Raw genomic sequence first — 20,621 nt, 5'->3', positions numbered from 1 at the left:
GTATACATGTGTGTGGGCGTGAACACCATCGACGTGCGATGCTCCCAAAAATATTTTGGTAACTGAGAGACACTTTCTTTCTTTTCTTTTGCGCAATATGAAAAAGGCAGTAGTAATTCGAATGCCCCTCGAATTCATACGACATATCGCTTCATTGACCATCGAATATGGTCAATCGAAGACAATTTTACATTGTGCTTACGAGTATTCTTGACAGAAGTTCCCCTTTGTGCTCTAAATGCTTTTTTTCCTTATTCTCGGCGAAACGAAGATTTTCGAACGCTGGAGAAGTAAAAAATGCACGCAACCACCAAGAAATCGCAAGACCCCCATCTTACTGCAGTAAAAAAAAAAAAAGAAAAAACATCGCGCGAAGAACGCATTACAACGTAATAAAAATCGCTATAAACTAGAAAAAAAAAATTTTTTACGACGACGATAACAGTAAATAATAATATACTAGTAATAATAGTAATCGTGATAAACATTTCTAATAATAGGCACAGTTAAAGAGTATGGTATATAATTATATTCAGCACTTTTTATTACAACTACAGAAATTCGTTGCTACCAGGGAACAGAAATGCTGACGAGATTTTATGAAATCTTTATTCCAAATACTTATACTTCACAATGCCTTCGTACAATGCCTACTATAATCTACAGTATTATCTCGACACTTTTACAGCTCTCATAACTTTATATTTTAAATGAGATCGTCTGTTTTTCTTTTTACAACAAATTTTCCAACAAAAGATGAAATAAAAATTGTAACTGCAACAAAAATAACATCTCAGTAAAATATTCAATTTCGTAATTAACTTTATGCTTATATTGATTAGCGAAGTTTCCAGCCAAACAAAAACCCATAGAATTAGAACTCACTGCAAATTAGTCGAAATAAGTTATATTATGTAACATATTAATATATCTTTTGTAAATTTTAATTACAAATAATTCATAAAATTATTTAAATTCCTTAATTTACGCAATTATACATTGAATTCTAAACGTTTTGCTCCTCGCAGAGCAAGTCGAAAAAGGCAATCTTTTTTTTTTTTTTTTTTTTTAACATATACGTAATTATTATTTCCTGCCTCAAAATTTGCAAAATGCATGTTATACAACATTTGCGCTAAGATAATCCGATCATTAGTTATCGTATATATACTTGAGCAATATCTAAACTGCCGCAGCGCCAAAACAAAGGAAAATTTTGGTATATACCTTGTTTGACATTCGACATAATATTCTATCTCAAAATGTACGTAATTTCTAAAATTTCCATCTGTATTTTATAATGTCTCAAAGGAGTTAAGAAGAAAATATATCCATGTAACAAGCTAGGAGGAAAATTTCTCAGCTCTCTCTCGCTCTCTCTCTCTCAGCTGGATATCAAGTCTCATACTATAGTCTTGCACTGTGTACATATATCGTACTTTTAACTGTAATAACATTTGTACATAAGTAGAATCAGTTCCCTGATACCAGCGCACTTCTAATGTCGAACAGTACAAATATTGTTAGTTTCGAAGGTATACATGATAAATTTTCGTAGTATGTTTGCAGTTCGCCGCAAATCTTTTCTTTTCTACAAACTTACGCTGCTAATCGTTATTTTTTTCTTCCTTATTTTAGTCCTTTGTTTTCTTCTTACTCCACATTTTGCTGTTCAAACCATGCCATGTGTTATTCTTTTGGTGATGGTTTTGAGCGAGGCGGCGCTGTGAACCTCGACACAAGCAAATTTGTCTCACAGTAGAAATCTATAATATGCAATACAAAATAATATTTAAAAAATTTGAAATGCATCTCTCGCTTGTATAATATCTGATTAATTCAACATTTTTTTTATTTTCCTTTAAAAAAAAAAATTATATTTACAAAACTTACCTAATATTTTCCTCACATAAGTCTCCTTATAAATAAGAATCCTTTTTTTATGATAGATCTAAAAATTAAAATATTGCGAGATATGATAAATACAAAATGAAAAACATACCTATACAAATGATATTTTTATAAATAACTTACAGCTTGGTGCGGCTGCAGACTCGAATCTCTTTTGTATCTGATCATATGTGAATTTAACAAAAGCGTCATACTGTTCGGAGAGCTTTATATGTAAGATCTGATCGTACTCTTCTCGAATTTGTGTTTCTTGTTCTTTGAGCATTCGCTCACAAATCAAGCCAACCTACAAAACCAAACCAAGTGGGAAAACTGATTTCTCCTATATAATTAATATTTAATATTTATCTGACAAAATAATGTAAATAAATAGAAAGCAGATTTAGATGCTAAAAAATGTGATTAATAAACAAAATTACCTGTCTAAATGTGAAAAGGGGTTTTTCCTTTCCGCTAGAGCTATGACTAAAGGGAGTTGAAGAAGAGGCAGATGGGCTGGAAGGACTAGATGGGCCCTCCATATCTGATGAATCCCCGCCACTGGTTTGTGGATGAAAGTGTAATTGCTTACGTCGATGCAATCTGCGAATTTCTTCTCTGATGTTGGCAGCCATCTTTTCTGTTTAGGTAAATGTTTAAAGAGAGATATATTTCATATATATTATATTAATATTAAATACAGATTAATGATTACTATCTAGTAAAAAATTATTCCTTTCCTTCTTGTATATTTAGATAAAAATTTCATAGCTATTAAAAATAGCATGAAGAATTACGTAAAGTAATATAATTGTAGAATACACTAATGACACATTTTATTTCTTTCTTCAAGTTTAATCAAGTGTAAGGTATTTAAAAAGATATTTAAATAAATCACTTTGTTATCAAAGTACAATAATAATTACATCATGCAGACATGTAGCCTGCATAATCATATTAATTCTGAAATCTAATTTGATTAAATGCACAATTCTCTATTTATAGTATTTTTATAGTATATTTATAATTAAAAGTTCAAACTGCAAATTCTATATATCTGCACAATATTTCATTTACTCTCTTTCAATCTCAATTTATTTATTAATCATCCGATCGTATCTCGGACATTTTTGTTGCCAGTGCAAACATTAGTAATGATCTTTCTTCAAAAATGAAGCATCATTTCCAACATATATATACCAACTTGTGTGAGATATGTTGATTGCGTGTGCGTGCGTGTGTATGTGTAATGACAATTTGTGGCATAATACTGTGCACTATTATAAACCTGTCACATGCAAGAAAGTAGAAAACCCGTCTTTGGGTGCAGCTTTGCTCATCAAGTTATGCGCTTCCTTTTACAATATAGAAAAACAAGAAGAAAGGGACGAAAACCCGAATCCCCAAGCGCGTCCGTTACTACATTACCATATGATTTACGCGTGCCCATGCCCCTCCCCCTCTTATCCGTTGGACACCGCCAATACGGGTTTTAAATCGCTAGAGCTTAGCCGCCTCTCCTCCCTGTCTCTCTTTCATCTGCTTCGTCCCTCTATCTCTTTTCCTCACTCTCTTTCTCTCTGTTTCTTCAATATGCAAGAAAACGAGTGCGTGCAACAGAAAGAAAGAGAGGGGCGAGAAAGCAAGACAAAGATAAATACAGAGAAACGCGATAAGAGCAACGAAGAGCGAGAGAAAAAAAATGGCCGTAGCCTGCGGTGCAAATTACCAGGCGTCAATTTGCAGGCTATTTCGTCGAACGGCGAGGTCTTCTGTGGCAGCGGGCAGCCGCGCGGCGACGATGCGGACGTACCGGGCGACGCGCACGACATCGGTATGCATCTCCGTCGCTTGTTGGGCCGGCCATGGCTGTGCACCGGGTCGAACTCCAAGGACCTTTTGAGTGTGGCGCACGCCATGGTGCTGCTGACGGTGGCGGCGTGATGTTCTCAAGCTCACTGTGTCCCGTGTACGACTGACACCCAGTCGTGCGGGCCGTGGCCCGGGGGTGAAGAGAGGCCGAACGGGGGGGTAAACGGGAGCGGCGCAACGGTCGGGCAGCGATGACGGGGAACGATGCCTCGCAACCAGATACGATGAGATTAATGCGAGAGTATCGCGTAACGGCTAAAATCCGCCCGTTGTTCTGCCGCCGAGGGACGGATTCGCCGAAGCCAAGCGCAGCTTCCACTGACAAAACAAACACTGCGCTCGAGCTAATATGGCCGACTCTACTCGCTCGTGCAGCGACTCCTCTCTCCGCCGGCTGGCCAACGCATCGCTGTTCACTCTCTCTTTCTCTCTCTTCTTCTTCCACCAGTCGCTGAAAACAGTCACGTATGTATGCACTTCCACGCAAAGGTTTGTTCATCGCAGCTACACTTTCTTGCACTTTTTGCATTTTATTGATGCATTGAGGAACGCGAGTACGTGCATCGCATTTATGGTAGATTCATACTGCATTCATAATGCAAGGATTTTATATTCCCTAAAAGAAGCTGTCATGGCGTTAGACAAAGTTCCTAGAAAGTACATTCTTTTTATTGACTATCAATATCTCGTATATTGGACGCACTGTGAATTCTCCATTAATACGTTTGCGTTTGCGCCATGTGTTCATGGTACGCACAGATAGCTCTACATCGATAACGTCAATACTCGTAGTCAAGCGTTGATTTTATGCGGGTTCGCGTATGAATACGACACCGCGGTGAAGGGCACGGTCATACGGTATTTTTGGCGTCAAACTCATCGTTCATCGGGGGCGGGCGTACGTGTGTGCATGCGTGCGTACATACGTACGTGCGTGCGAACCTCGCCTCTCTCTCGGGCGAGTTCGTAGACGTCGTGTTTTGCGACGCGTGGCGGGGGGTTTCTTATGAAGTCGTGCGTATACTGGACGGGCGTGGGTAACATATCGACGGTGTGTCTGTCGAACACGAAACGCGATCGTACATCGAGTTTCGGCGACGACAGTCTGTCGAGTTTTTACATGAAGGAGCAGGATATACCCGAATATCTTGAAGGTTGCGGGTTGACCACCTGCACGGCCGGCAGTGACATGCCCGAAGACATGGAGATGCGTGACAATAAAGAGAAGAAGCTGTCTAGCACAATTGGCAGCGGCGGCGGCGGCGGCGGCGGCGGGGGCGGCGGCGGAGGTGGTGGCAGCGGTGGATTTGTTCAAGACATCAAGAAGACTGTTATGGTCAAGCATCCAGAGTCAAACAAGCCAAAACCTACCACGAAGAAGGGTAAGCCGATCCAGGCAGATCTAGACGTGGTCAAGGAGCTTGTTCGTTGTAGGGATGAATGTGTGAAGCGATTGGACCTTAGTAAGTCCAGCATCACGAATCTGCCTGGTTCTGTACGCGAGCTGACGCATCTGAGGGAGTTCTATCTTTACGGTAACAAACTAGTAACTCTGCCATCAGAAATCGGTTATTTGGCAAATCTGGAGACTCTGGCACTGAGCGAGAATTGGCTCACCAATTTGCCCAACACCTTGGAAAATCTCAAGTCACTGCGAGTGCTAGATCTCAGACATAACAAACTCAACGAAATACCAGATGTGGTATATAAACTTACATCACTCACCACATTATTTTTACGCTTTAATCGTGTGAAGTATGTCAATGACAGCATACGGAACTTGACAAACTTGACTATGCTGAGCCTGCGGGAAAATAAGATCAAAGAATTGCCTGCAGGAATAGGCGAACTTATCAATCTAATTACTTTCGACATTTCTCACAATCATTTAGAGCATTTGCCTGAAGAGATTGGTAAATGCGTACAATTGTCAACTTTGGATTTGCAACACAATGAACTCCTGGATATACCGGAGACGATAGGCAATTTAACGTTGCTAACAAGACTCGGTCTCCGGTATAATAGATTGACAAGTATCCCGAAGTCATTGGCAAACTGTAAGATGATGGACGAGTTTAGTGTGGAGGGTAATCAGGTATCGCAGTTGCCAGACGGTCTGCTGTCTAATCTGTCAGATCTGACGGCGATCACACTGTCGAGGAACAACTTCACCGCGTATCCATCAGGCGGACCGTCCCAGTTCACGAATGTCTACTCCATTAATCTAGAGCACAATCAGATCGACAAGATTCCGTACGGTATCTTCTCCCGTGCCAAGAACCTCACAAAACTGAACATGAAGGAGAATCAGCTGACAGCTCTACCACTGGACATAGGCACCTGGGTAAACATGGTCGAACTGAACCTGGGTACGAATCGATTGATGAAGCTACCAGAGGACATACAATATCTGCAAAGTCTAGAAGTACTAATACTGTCCAATAATCTGCTGAAGCGCATCCCGACTAGTATAGGAAATCTGCGTAAACTGCGTGTGCTGGATCTGGAAGAGAATCGGATAGACTCGTTACCGAGCGAGATTGGCTTCCTGCGCGAGCTGCAGAAGCTAATTCTGCAATCAAATCAGATCAACTCGTTGCCGCGCGCGCTCGGACATCTGGTAAACCTTACTTATCTCAACGTGGCTGAGAACAATCTGAGTTATCTGCCAGAGGAGATCGGCACCCTGGAGAACCTGGAGTCGCTCTACATCGACGACAATCTGAACCTGCACAATCTGCCGTTCGAGCTAGCGTTGTGCTCGAAGCTCAGTGTTATGTCAATTTCGAATTGCCCGTTGTCGCAGATCCCGCCGGAGATAGTGGCCAACGGAGCGTCGCTGGTGGTCCAGTTTCTCAAGATGCAGGGACCTTATCGGTCAATGTAACAGGTTAATTAAAGCTGCAGCGGATGTATTATTCCGTGTCAAATGGATGTCGATTCTTAATTATGAGAGAGAGAGAGAGAGAGAGTGCCAGGTAAAAACTGTTTATATTAACGAGGTGATGTATTTGTAATACGGATGTCTGTTGTCTTAAATTCTCGCTTTAATGATCTCACTTTAAGGAAACGTGTAAACATTACCGAAATACACTGTATAAAACGGAGATTAGATAGTCTTGTTTTAACAGAGTGTATGAAGGATATTTCTTTCTGAGTGCGGGAGATGAAATAACATGTATAAAATTGGTGCTAAATCAAGTATTTTTTTTTTTTTTTTTTATTTTTTTATTTTTTTTTTGTGAACAAGAGATGAATATATAGAATAGCTCTTGTGCAATTCTAGCAAGATATTTTAGGTCACAACAGGTGACACAACTTTATTCATATAAATAATTCATATAAATAATTAGAGAAGATGAAACGATTTATATGAATATATTTGTATTCTTAGTTCACGTGGTATTTATGTGCTTTATTAAGAAATATAATTCGTTGCTATTTTGTGACATGGTCTCTAAAAAGGTTGTACACTGTATGTTTTTACACAATGCAATCAGTTGATTTTTTTTACATGCATGAGATGCAGATATTAACGTATTGAATTTGTGTTAAAAGTATGATGCAATTGTTGCACTTTTATCTTGTTGAATTCAAAAGATGCAAATTAACTTTTTAACATTATGTTTCGAATTGAAACAGTTGTAAATTAATTTTTATATTGCTACATGCAAAGAAATCTGTTTTCTAAGATTTTTTTTGGAGTTATTTAAGTCATAATAATGTCTTTGCAAAGAAAAAAATTGTGCGACAGAATGCGTATCGTTATGGAAGAATATAATAAACGTCCTATCTACTATATAAGTACAAAACAAATAAGACGAGATCTTCAATTTAGAAATGATAAAAAAAACGTTAAGAATCGGCATCACCGGCATTGTTTGTTGTATTAAAAAGTTCAAACATATTTCATATACGTATAAGCAAGAAAAGAAAGATATTTTACTAAAATATTAAATCGAGAAGTTGTGAATATGTGCACATAAAACGAACGTTGATACATATAAGTTCCGCATATACGCATACACACATTCTGGCGTTATATACGCAGTATATTTTTTCTTATTTGTCGCGTCGATGTGTGTCACCTTATAAGGTACAAAATACACTGTCGATCTAAGATCTATGAGAAATCATTCTTCTGAAATTCTTATGAAACATAAAACTATAGCTCTATTTATCTAATTCAGCAGTTCGTATTGAAAAACGAAGAGGATGTGGCGGTTTTCATTTATGCCAATAAATTTAAGCAGTTGTAAAATGAAGAGTACACTAATACGCCTGTGAAAGTAAGAATTATATAGAGGAGGAAAAAGAATATAGATATATATATGAAGTAATGTACGGTGTACGATATCATATTAAAAGTTAGAGTTACTTTCATTACATAATTTGCAATAATTAGCGACGATTATATTTATATATTTTATCGAGATTCACGATGACAGAGGTGAGGTCATGTGCGATTATTCCTATAAAATAGCGCAAAATTTCACGGTGATCTACATCTTTGTTTAATTAGATAAATATAGACGAATATACGAAGAAGAAAATTATTCGAGCGTAATATTTCAGTCCGTATATTACGATTTATAGACCGTCAGAAAAACTTTCGAAACAACCGAGTAATACCGAACGAAAAAAACAATATGATAGTGAAGATATTTTCTAATTGTATATACAAAAAAGAAAAACGATGCTGATCTTTTTTGTTTCGTTTGCGTAACGATATATCTTGTGCGATAATTAAAGCCATTCTACTGTTTTAGAATGCATTTTTATTAGATCAAAGAAGTTATGCTGTCAAATGTAAGCATAAAAAAAAGAAGAAGAAAGAAGGAAAAACGGAGGACGCAACATTGAGCATTTTCTTGAGATTATATTTTGCTAAGTTCCATAAAGCGATCGATTTTGTCCGCTACATCTCATTTATCTCATCCCATCTCTCTCTCATATCAATGTTGTTGTTCAGCTCTTGACTCTGCACAAAGAATTAGTGCCAATGTAATTGTAAAGTTACATATATAACATATATATATATATATATATATATATATATATATATATATATATATATATTTATGGATATTTATATGCGCGTTATATTATTAATTAATTCTGGATAAGTATTATTATATATCTCTATCGCATAAACAAGCTTGCATTTATAACAATGTGCCTATAGATCTATAGGTCATGAATTCTTCGAGGATCCTTGCGGCTTATTGATTTCTTCATTCTGAATAGTCTTCTCATTTGTGTATATGTTGTTAGATTACATTCTATATCTATATCTGTTAAATGTAATCGCATATGTATATATTATGCTGTATCGTCATAATTTGCGAATGCCAATAGCGAATCCATTCTTATTATATTGTTTTTGATAGTGTCTTACGGTTTACTTAAGTATCACGTCTCCATTGTTATCGCATATTTAACATGACTATCTAATTTAATTAAATAATCAATAATGATAAAATTAATTTTTTCTTTTGAAATCAAACAGTTTTGCTTAGCATTAAATGTGCGAACAATTGAGATTGTTGTTTGTCTTGTAATAACATTTGAATAATAAGTCATAATTATTTTCAAATATGTATTCAATCAGATGTATATTCAATCAGATCAAAAATCATATCATGATTTCTGTTAATACACAAGAATATGTTTATCTAAACTTTTTTTGTACAATTTTGAAATTACATATCTTGTTTTACATTAAAATATTTGTGAGATTAATATTCTCAAATGTTAATAGAGAAATCACAGCAATTTTTTATTCATGATTGAACACATATTTGAAATCAAGTATTATGACTTGGTATTCAATAGTTATTGCAATCAGTAATCGCCAATATATCAATTGTTAACGTTATAATAATTAGTTAACATCTCGTACTGTAAAAATCTCCATAGTTGAGATATTAATTTTGTGAGAAGAAAGAGGTGTGTGTCATGTCATCATAATCTCTATTGTCCAAGAATCGAAAGGTATATTTTGTTCAAACGTCGCTAAAAAATTGCAACTACCCTCTAGCTATGAGAAAATTTATATTCAAGCGCCATAATTGTCTCTAGATATCGATTGTTATATTAGTCACTTTGCTATTTTTCATTATACAGCAATTCTAACTATACAGATATTTTCGTCGATGTCTACCAGAAGTGATGAATTAATTCTGTAATCAATTTTGCGATTATAGATGTTATCCTGATTTTTCTTCGATCTTTAATGTTACGAAGTGTTCGCTGTTGTAATTTATAATTTGCTAATTTTATCGTTACATTAGACGTTTTGCAGTTTCTGCTAATTCCGCGATCTAGCATCTATATTATCTGTTATTCCAAATGCAAATTGTAAATCGTGCGGACGAGGAAGACCCTCGGATTTACAATTAGATTAGAAAATGGAACTTAGCAAATTCTCCGTTAAAAACGAAGTCAGTGAAAGTATTCTCCCACGCTGAGGTTAATGTGTAATACGTTGCGAATGTCGCTTCTATATGAGCATATATTTTATGTATGTCTATATATGTATCTATGTTTTTATCGAGAAAGCACATATTATTCGCGTTCTTGCACCTCGCAAACATTATGTAAAATTTATTTCCCGGTTTTCTGTTTTAAAGTCTGTAAGAATCTTTGTCGCTGACGAATCGTCGGATTCGTGTAAAATAGATTAATTTACCGGTTCTCTGCATGAGATTGTACATACATTTTAATTACACACACATATATATATAATCGGATATTAAATTAAAAATAATTAGCAAGCGTTGGGGGGAGATTTGTTCTCGTTTCTGCAGACTTTATAAGACTTTTTGTAAAGACGTTTTCGCGGTCTTTACAAGTTGGCAGACGTTTATTTTGTAATTTGTTACAATGATACGAACAGGTTGCGCAGGAGAATACTGTGAAAATTAATTAGTAAATTTTAGAAATGTACATCGAACGACAGGAGAAAAAGTTGCAAAGGTTCTTGCTGATTAATATGTCAAATATTTTAAGTCTGAGAGTGTGAAAACTCCTTTCATTGTATTATATAGGATAAAGGTTGCAATGTAACGGTCGTCATGTGGGCTCCCACTTACACGAACTATTAATAGTGAAATATATCTTGTCGAGAACATGAGCGATTTATTGGCATTAGAAAAAGGCGTGGTTTAAAGACACATAATTTACTTAGCAGGAAATAATGTGCATTATATTTTTGTAGAAGCCATTGAATTTTAGTAGTAATATAGTTTTATACATCTATATACTGTTGCTTTTAATATATTCTACGCGCTACGTTATTTAGAATTGCGGAGGTGTGCGTTAGCATTTTTGCAATGTTTTATTTTAAGCATTTCCAATTATCAACCTTCACTGTTACAAAATAAACATCATGATATCGAGGTATAAATTAAAATAAAAAAAAATTTAATTAAGAACAGTAAGTTACATTTTAAGAGAAGCACATATGGAAATTTTATAAATTTGGAATGTGACATTCGTGAATAGCAGGAAAGCAGGAATATATTAATATATTCTACATATATAAGAGAGTCTGCAGTTTTAAAGGATATTGTTAATTAATATTTTTACGAAATGATATAAATTATATATTATCCAAAGGACCCGATATGGCGACCGTTTAACAAATTAGCCTCTAGGTGTTGTAATGAAAGTCTTTACGTGTGGAAAATTCATCGAGCTATTTATATGCAAGTTGCCAAGATCGGTGATATAATACGATCCGTTGTGATAAACTGTTAAACAGTTTAAAGAAGAAACAAAATGAGGTACACAAATTGATAGATAGCACATAGTCCTTGTGGTTTGCAAGCGATAAATTTATATGACGATTGCAAACGCACAATATGCTATTCTGAGATAATAAACACTTGTTGAATAGTCTATTGCGCAACACACGATATTGTGTATAATTCCGAGAATGTAATATTAATTGTAATTCAGTGTACATTACATTATACAAGACGCTGTATAAACATTTCTAAATACACAAATATATTATGGAATATTTTCCCGAAATCAATATCTTTGCTTCTTTGAGGATCTCTCCGATCCTAACGTTCAGGAAAGTGGGAGGTAATGTATTTACTTCCTTTAAATAATCCTATTAATTTAATTTTTAGATTATACAATGTACAATGTAAACGTGGTTCTTATAATTACAATTTATTTCCACTTTCTTAATTATCTTTAATCTTTTCAATTTCTGTGATGGACTTCTAATTGCTAATGATAATAATTATTATTTATATTCACGACTCTGCTCAAATTTGATAGAAATTTCACTGCGTTTCTTTGGAGTAAAATTTTGTAATTTCTGTGTTTCGATATTTGTGAGCTGTAATTATTGAAAATATGTCTCATTTTTATTATGGTGTATATAAAACATTTAAATAGAAAGCAAGTAATTTTGCACATACTTTTACAAATGCGTTCATGATCTGCGGTTTTTTCATTTCTGCAGTTAATATGATACTTCTCTCAATCGGCAATTGAGAATAATTATTAGGAGTCGCAATTGTTACTTTTCTTTTCGACTTGCCACTTTTCAAGCATGATTTATTTTTCACCGACGACTCGTTTTGATTGCCACGTATTTTCTTAATTTTTAAATCTGCGAAATAATTGTAAAAAGATCATATTTGATGATATAAAAATCAGTAGAACATTGATGAAAATAATTAGCAAAAAAATATTGCACTACTTGATTATAATAAATAATTTAAAAGTAGTTTATACATAAATAAAAAATTATATTAAAATGATTGCATACCTTCACAGTCTGAATCATTCTTACGTCGTCTGACTTTATTTTCACTATCAGGAATTATTTCATCGTGTACAGGTATTGATATTGCTGCAAGTCTGCACGTAAGTTCTGAAGGACTAATGAGACTAGAATTAAATAAGAAATTTTACCAAAGTTGTAATTATTTTAGAGCATTAATCGTAAATTGAATTTATGTATAAAAATATTATATATACTTCAATAATTCTTTAATATCTTCTGAAGTTATTTGTAATTTTTGTAAGTATGTTAAAGCGCTTTCCACCTCACATTTCACATTTTTTCTTTTAAGACTACATATTTCCGCTTGAATAACATCAATTTCCTTTATGAGATCAATCAGCTCAAAACTCTTTTCCACGTCTAACAGAATTATTTTTGGTTTAATAAATGAAAAAATCGATTGCTCTAAATTCTAATTTTTAATTTTTGCTATATATAACCCTACTGTCTTCATTATTGATTTTTTGCTTTACACAATCAATTTGCATAACAAAAGGATATTGTTCAAAGATAACAGAGAAATCATGCTCCTTCGAGAATTGCCACACTTCCTTGCAAAATGAGTCTTCTACGGACCATGCTTGATTATTTAATTCCTCCTATTAAAAACAAAATATATAATCACAGTTTAGTAATTTTATTGTACGACTAATAAATAATGAATTATATTAGGTGTTTGATAATTAACACGTTAAAAATTAATAAAATTTAATCAATTTAATTGAGAGTTTAATTAAATCAGCAAAATATAAATTTATTTAACACGTAATTAATAATTTTTTCATTAGAATTTTATCAGTCTAATCAGAGAGAGAGTTTATTACCAGTTTTCGTTTTTCTTCTTCTAATATTTTTTCCTTCTCCAAGAGATTATTTTCGTACATACTCATTACATCCTGCATAATTTTTAGTTCTACATTTTTATTTCCATATTTGATCAGAAGAGAATTAGAAGCAGCGCTTTTCGCATCGCTTGTGGAAGCGACATTTTCTGAGCAGTATTGGTTTATCATTTGCGCCATTTTCTAAATAATGAAACAAAGTTTTAGCTGTGCGGCTGTGCACAGTATTCCATAGCCTAACCAAATTTTAACAATAGCTTACAAAAATTTCGATTAGCTCGTAAAGTTCTCTTTGTCATAAGTGAGATTTTTTTCGACCAATAAGCAAACGTTTCTATCGAATCGACGAATAGTCGTCCTGACGCGTATTGAAAACCACAGCTATTACGATAATTTACGAATGAAATACCTTCATATGTAAACAAAGTTCGAAGTGGTTCTAAGGTAAATTCATTAGGAACGTGGTTCATTAGCATCGTGATCGGTTGTTTTGAAATCTATTCGAAGTAACGACAAACTAACCATGAGTTCGAAATTCTACATAAAAGTGTGGAAAAAAAATTCGTGAGTACTTAGTTTCTAATTTTTTAATCATATAAACTTTTTTCATAACCTTGAGATATTTCTATATGATTAGACAGTAATGATTAACTGATTAGATGTGAGTTACAATGTGAAAATGGTGATGCATCATGTACAAATCTTTTGATTTCCCTTTATATTTATTTCAGTATCTCAGTAACTCCGTCAACGATACGTTGTCAGAAGTGTTTGGAATTCGGACATTATAGTTTTGAATGCAAGGGCAAAAGGAAATATTTGCACAGACCCTCTCGCACTTCGCAGCTGAAGAGGGCAATGCAAAAGCCACAGGACGGCAATACGTATGTCCTCTGAATTCTTCTGTTATATGTAGTGTTTCATCTCGATTGAGATGTCTTAAATCATTTGAGAAAAAATACTTTTTCCATCTTTAATCTATTGTTGTTTGATTCTAAGGTATTGAAGATATTCAAGTCGGATTATTTTAGACATATAGTCTTGACATATTTGAGATAAAATATTCTGTACGTCTGCACAAATTCTAAATGCATTATTATATTTTTAGTCAGGTGTACATTAAGGAAAGAAAAGAAGTCGTCAAGAAGAAAATGAAAAGGGAGGAATCCAGTAGTTCAAGTGATAGCTCTACCAGCAGTGAAAGCAGTGACGATTCTAGTAGTACTGAAACTAGTAGTAGCAGTTCTTCATCCGACAGTGAATCAGACTCTAGTGATAGTATATCTAGTAGCAGTAGTAGCAGTAGCAGCACTAGTAACAGTAGTAGCAGTTACGGTTCATATAAAGAATAACACAGATTAAAAAGTAAGCTGAAAAGTTTATTCCGAACCATTCTATTCCGTTTTTCTAGATGTACAATTCTTGTGAAATAGAATAAGAATAAAAAATTCTTGTTTTGCATAAATACACATGTAAAAGATGTTTGAGATGAAACTTTTTATTATTTTTTTATTTTGTAATTTAGATTAAGGATGATTCATTATATTTCTATCACATTTTAATTTAATTTTTACATAAAATACATAAGTAGTGATGGTAAAGTTTTATCACTATGCATAAGTACAATGTATAAAATATTTGTTTAGTAAGATTTTCTTTTTTTACGGGATTATTTTTGTGCATTATATGATAGCATTGTAAGTAGTGTTAATCCCTTGTCGTTGTTTTTATGAAAACTAAAAGTTTTAATATTGAATGTGATTGTCAAGAGATCTGTCGCTAGATGTTACAGAATCGATATTTAAATATAATATATTATTTTTGCTACTATTATACGCACTCTGTATGTGATAGAAATGATAACCACTTGATTTATTAAGAAATAATTTAATTAACGATAGGATCATAATGATTACGTAAGTGTTCAACAATACAGATTGTATTATCATTTTATCAAATAGTTTGATGCTGATAATGATATAAAAATGTTACACGTGAAATAGATTAAAAAAAAAACAGTTTCGTTACGTGAAATAGATTTAAAAAAAAACCACTGTTTACATATGACTTAAATATATGTGTAAAAATACGTCGCTCTTTTTCAAATCAATCTTCGATGCCTTCTGGCAAAGTTTGCACTATCACTTTCCTTCTTGGCTCGTAAACAAAATTGTTTGCCTTGAATATCTCACTCTCATAAAACGGATGCAGATTATGTATATTAATTTGTTTCGCCTGTGAACATAAAAAATGGATATTTATGTAAAATTACAATAAATCGTATTTTCTGCATAGGAAAAAGTTCTCCTATTTATTTAACATTTAAATAAACATGAAAGATTTTTATTCTAGCACCTTGACTTAAAAATAATTAAGCTAAGAAAAATTTTTGTATAAATTAGATATTGAAAAGTCATAAGGTGAAAAATCTAAGTTGTTTTTAAATAATCTGCAACTAAATTCATTATTTCTATTACCCGTTCAACCAAATCCTTTTCAGAAATCTCGACAGTCGTAATGCGTCCGCCATGTAAAGCCTTTTGAAACGCCAAAGTATCCAAAGTAATTTGTCGTAGTATATAATACAAGAGTTCACTGTGATCTTTCTTGTACGACAGATATTTCTGGAACGTCTGTAACGAAATATGTTGTCAAAAAAAGTTCAAGTTTCGACAATTAAAAGTAGTTAGAAAGTGGAAAAGACAAAAAAAAAAGAAAAATGGAAGAATACCTGACGCATAGATTTCATGACTGAATATTTCTGCGTGTCGACGAAACTGTCGAGAATTATTCTGATAGCGAGATTCATATCACTCTCTTGAACGTGATCCCTTAAATGCATTTTAGCACTGGCTTCCGCCATACGAATTATACTTTCTATATGACGCACAGTGATCGGCAAGCTTCCAGTCGCCTGTAATGCAATGTTAATGATAAGAACAATATTGCAACACGTAATCAAATTTGATTAACATTTAATATTTCATTATTTTTTTAAGAATATGTATTAACAGATGACATTTTTGTTTTACTAACTCACCAAGCTTTCCTGTCTCAACTGACTGTACAATTTCGCCACTTTATCCTGATCAATGCTGGTCAGCTTTGGATGTACGTTCTGCTTTGCGTAAACGATATACTTTTTAAGAAGATCTTGTGGAATTAATAGACTCTGCAGGGCGGGATCCAATTCCACGGCCTGCGTTCTTTCCGTGCTTGTCGGGTGATGTTTGATGTGCGAGTTAACGACAAACTTGGCCAGATGACGATCCTGCATGGGATCGACCTCGTCTTTGACTATGCATAATACATCGAATCGCGAGAGAATTGGCTCTGATAAATCCACCTGTATGCAATGTAATATATATAATATGTGTAATTATAAAATTTGCTCTCATATATAATTTTTTACGAGCTACAATTTATGAAAACGCAAGATTCAAAGTTTTGACAAGTGCTCACATTTTCCGAAAAAGTCATGCTAGGATCGTATCGACCACCGATAGGATTAGATGCCGCTATCACTGCGCATCTGGCGTGAAGAGACGCGACAATGCCGGCCTTAGAAATAGAAATACTTTGCTGCTCCATAGCTTCGTGAATAGACGTCCTGTCCTGATCATTCATCTAGAAAAAATGGAAATTATGAAACGTGCCCCTTCAATACCTATTTTTATCACATTACATTTAATATAGAAACTATAAATAATAATTATAATAATTATTAAAGTATTTATATTTGTGATATCGTCAATGAATATGTCACTAGTCATATAAATTCGTACTTTATCGAATTCATCAATAAGGCATATCCCGTGATCGGCCAGAACCAAAGCTCCAGCTTCCAAAGTCCATTCTTTGCTGATTGGCGACCTCCTCACGTAAGCGGTCAGACCAACAGCCGAGGCGCCCTGACCTGTGGTGAAGACGACTCTCGGTGCCACTTTCTCCACATACTTCAAAAATTGCGATTTAGCGGTGCCGGGATCTCCACACAGCAGAATGTTTATATCGCCACGAACTTTGTGCTTGTTACCTGCACACGCAATATTTAATATAAATAATAAGAGAAAAAATATATTTAAGCTGATAAAACGATTCGAAGGGGGGAAAATTACCAGGATTCTTCGGCTCGCCACTGAATATCGCCAGTGCCAAGGCTCTCTTGATGTTTTCATGTCCGTAAATCGAAGGCGCCATACTCGCGACTATGCGATCCGCAATGCGTTGATCTTTACTCAAAGTGAGTATACTCGAGATGTCCTCTTCTGTCAGCGAATCTACGATTTCTTTCGAATCTTTCACGAACAGATGGTTGGCTAATAATACCGTGGAGAACACCGGAAAGCCCTATTGTGCAGAGGAAAGTAAAACAAATTAGACTTTTATATAAAAATTGCAATTAGTTACAGAATTATTTTTCTAACACATGTTTATGAAATTTACGAAATAGATTAATATTAAAATTAGGCTGACCTGTTCAGTGTTCAAAGAACCATCGTAGTTATTGGTGTAAATAGCGGTAACGTCTATTTCGTCGCCTGGCTTGCAACGATCGCAAAGGTCGGACAGCAGAACGCAATCTTTGCTACGCGGTATTCTGCCAGCAGGTATCCTACCCGGGGATTCTTGTATCGTTATCTTTTGGTAGTTTCTGTATACAGTTTGCTCCATATTGATCTAAGATACAATATATTTTACGTAAGTAAAAGGAATAGTTTTTAAATAGTGGCAATATAAAATTCGAATGTAAAACTTTTTACCATAAATGGGCCGACACTCTGACACTCGGGACACGAGCCTGGTTTGACTTCTGTATTCTGCGATTGAACGAATGGTCCGAGAACGTAACCGCATTTTGTACAATCGTACTTTACTACTGACAATTGGGGCAAAACTCCTGTTGTCCCGGTCACAACTCCGAGAGTTCGAACCAGTTGATTCAAGTGGAGCTTTCTATTATTAATAGAATAAATAAATTCGTATTTTATATGCTACTTATATTATTAAAATTGCAGAATAAAATATTAATTAAAACATATATAATTATAGATCTTCACCTGAACGTGCGTAGTTCTTCAATCAATGGTAGTTCCGATATTCTCACATGAATCTCTGATGTAACTCTTTCATAACTGGGAAAAATTGTTAGTACTAATTCTTTCGCTACTTCATCAAAAATCTCGAGCATTTGAAACGGTGCTTCTGGTAAAAAATAGGCCAAAACATGTTCCTTACTAGCAAGAATGGGAAATTCCACTATGAAACTGGACTATTAAAATAAAGATAAAAGAAATATTGAAATTAAAACATTGAAATAAAAATAAATATATCTTGGAAAAAGAACAATCATCTCATTTTTTTAATAAGAAAATTTTATACATAATATAAAATAGTAAGTAATTTTTAATCTGAAGTTCTAAAATGATATTAGTTCCTATTTCAAGATATTATAAATAAAAAATAATAAATTAACTAAGAAATAAAATAAAATAATATTTTTAATTAAGTTTTTTATATAAGATTTAATAAATACCTGATTACTTTCACACATGTGACGAATACGTTCTTTATACATATATTGTCCTTTGGAATTTGTATGAGTACGTAGAAAACTTTTAAAGCGATTCGAAATTTCTGTCCGTGGTCCCAGCATCATAACCCATTCCTTTACTGAGTGTCCTTTAGTGTCTTCCAAATTTTCGATAGATTCGACCATCTGAAATAAGCCAAGAATTCATTATTAAGTTGTTACAAAATACTTGGATGCAATACAACAACAAAACAGTTACCTCTACATCTTCTAATATACCAGAAGCAGCTTTTTCAGCCATACGTCGCTTGCGTGCCTGCACATCTTCTTCATCAGTTTCATCTACAAATATAAAAGAAAACGTGTGCTCAAAAGTATGTATAACTTTATTGACATGTTTATTTAATTTTTATAGATGATTATATAAAAATTGTTTTATTCATTGCTTTGTAGTACTTATGTAGCTTATTGATTTGTGTAGAAAATGAAAAAATTACCATAAAGCAGATCACGATCGTCTCTTATGATACCAGCTGCGCGATCTCTTTTTCGCATTTCTACTTCAGCAGCTATACGTTCACCCTGAGACATCTCTGAGTAATCTTCATCGTCAAGTAAGTTGTCATCATATCTGTCCAATGCTGACATAGGCCGATAATCTCTATCATAACAAAGTATAATTTTGTTATATTTAAAGGTTTCTTATCTTTAACGGAAATAGTTTAACAAAATTATTAAATTATTTTTTCAAGTAACATTTAATGTTTTTTCTTTAATTGTTACCAATCTTGGCTTATAATTATTATAAAATATTTCTATATATGTTATGTTAAAACAAATGTTTTAAAAATATACAATATTCTTACGCCTCCATATTATCTCCAAACAACTCCTCCCCTTCTTCATCTTCCTCATTATTAACATTTTCATCAAGTAAATCAGGTTCATCTTCAAATGGTTCATCTATATCAGGTGCAGGAGAGGTCATAGCATCAGTATTTCGATCAGAGGGTACTGGAGAGCTTAGTTGACTCTGGAAATGCACATAAATATTAAAAATTATATTAAATTTTAAACATTTTACAGTAATCAGAAACTTTTCTTATTTCCATCCATAATTGTATCACGTTGTTTATTTCTTTCTACATATGAATATGTGTGTGTGTGTGTGTGTGTATATATATGTGTGTATATGTGTAATGAAATAATTAAAACTTTACCATGTTGCCGATATACTTCCACCGCTAAAGAAAATGTTATATATTATTTGTTATATATTATTGATGTAGACACAGTATAATTATAATCGAAACAAGTCAGCGTAGTTTTTTGTCTTCGTGATTATTGAAATAAACATGCGAAATTGAGAATCAACCTCAACACGCCATCAAGTCAAAGCCATGACACTTGGCGGGAATACTTTGTAAAGGCTACTTTGTCATAGAATTTTGATAATAAGAAAGGTATGCGTGTTGAGTGAAAATTCTACTCACAAATGTGTTTTGTCCAAAATCGACGAATCAAGTTTCATTTCACCTAGAGAGAAAAGTTTAAATTCAACACATATATAGTTACACTTTCCCGCAAATTTTAAAATTTTTAAGTTTTATTTCGCGGATGCACTTTCTTTATTTTTTTCGTCTTTTATTAAAAATTTAAATTTATATTTGTTTTA

General features: G+C 33.8%; 5 protein-coding genes across 5 annotated transcripts; 2 read left to right on the top strand and 3 right to left on the bottom strand.

Annotated features, from left to right (window-relative positions):
* Positions 1–592: 592 nt before the first annotated feature.
* Positions 593–4,186, bottom strand: akirin. Its single transcript, XM_012360760.2, has 5 exons — positions 3,620–4,186; positions 2,331–2,530; positions 2,035–2,197; positions 1,894–1,951; positions 593–1,766 (listed from the first exon to the last, which is right to left on the bottom strand). The coding sequence occupies exons 1-4, from the start codon at positions 3,807–3,809 to the stop codon at positions 1,941–1,943; spliced, it is 564 nt and encodes a 187-aa protein (XP_012216183.1). The 5' UTR covers positions 3,810–4,186; the 3' UTR covers positions 593–1,766; positions 1,894–1,940.
* Positions 4,187–4,474: 288 nt separating this feature from the next.
* Positions 4,475–11,799, top strand: LOC105668393 (leucine-rich repeat protein soc-2 homolog). The gene has a single exon (XM_012360756.2). It carries the CDS (start codon positions 4,769–4,771, stop codon positions 6,647–6,649), a length of 1,881 nt encoding a protein of 626 aa, XP_012216179.1. The 5' UTR covers positions 4,475–4,768; the 3' UTR covers positions 6,650–11,799.
* A 74-nt stretch (positions 11,800–11,873) lies between these two features.
* Positions 11,874–13,770, bottom strand: LOC105668435 (repetitive organellar protein-like). The gene is made up of 6 exons (XM_012360825.2): positions 13,396–13,770; positions 13,017–13,170; positions 12,766–12,931; positions 12,554–12,675; positions 12,201–12,394; positions 11,874–12,118 (listed from the first exon to the last, which is right to left on the bottom strand). The coding sequence occupies exons 1-6, from the start codon at positions 13,591–13,593 to the stop codon at positions 12,023–12,025; spliced, it is 930 nt and encodes a 309-aa protein (XP_012216248.1). The 5' UTR covers positions 13,594–13,770; the 3' UTR covers positions 11,874–12,022.
* Position 13,771: 1 nt separating this feature from the next.
* LOC105668436 (zinc finger CCHC domain-containing protein 10-like) lies at positions 13,772–15,714 on the top strand. Its single transcript, XM_012360826.2, has 3 exons — positions 13,772–13,977; positions 14,145–14,297; positions 14,522–15,714. The coding sequence occupies exons 1-3, from the start codon at positions 13,937–13,939 to the stop codon at positions 14,763–14,765; spliced, it is 438 nt and encodes a 145-aa protein (XP_012216249.1). The 5' UTR covers positions 13,772–13,936; the 3' UTR covers positions 14,766–15,714.
* On the bottom strand, positions 15,337–20,366 carry Mcm2 (DNA replication licensing factor Mcm2). Its single transcript, XM_012360822.2, has 15 exons — positions 20,167–20,366; positions 19,813–19,979; positions 19,444–19,607; positions 19,206–19,288; positions 18,950–19,132; positions 18,474–18,685; positions 18,177–18,369; positions 17,890–18,093; positions 17,532–17,763; positions 17,199–17,449; positions 16,876–17,040; positions 16,454–16,759; positions 16,145–16,327; positions 15,891–16,046; positions 15,337–15,648 (listed from the first exon to the last, which is right to left on the bottom strand). Exons 1-15 carry the CDS (start codon positions 20,167–20,169, stop codon positions 15,520–15,522), a joined length of 2,631 nt encoding a protein of 876 aa, XP_012216245.2. The 5' UTR covers positions 20,170–20,366; the 3' UTR covers positions 15,337–15,519.
* Positions 20,367–20,621: the final 255 nt, after the last annotated feature.

This window comes from Linepithema humile, chromosome 7 (genome assembly GCF_040581485.1).
Source record: "Linepithema humile isolate Giens D197 chromosome 7, Lhum_UNIL_v1.0, whole genome shotgun sequence".
NCBI classification, from domain to species: domain Eukaryota; kingdom Metazoa; phylum Arthropoda; class Insecta; order Hymenoptera; family Formicidae; genus Linepithema; species Linepithema humile.
Note: the sequence above shows the minus strand (reverse complement) of the source record. Positions and strands in the feature narration are given on the sequence as shown.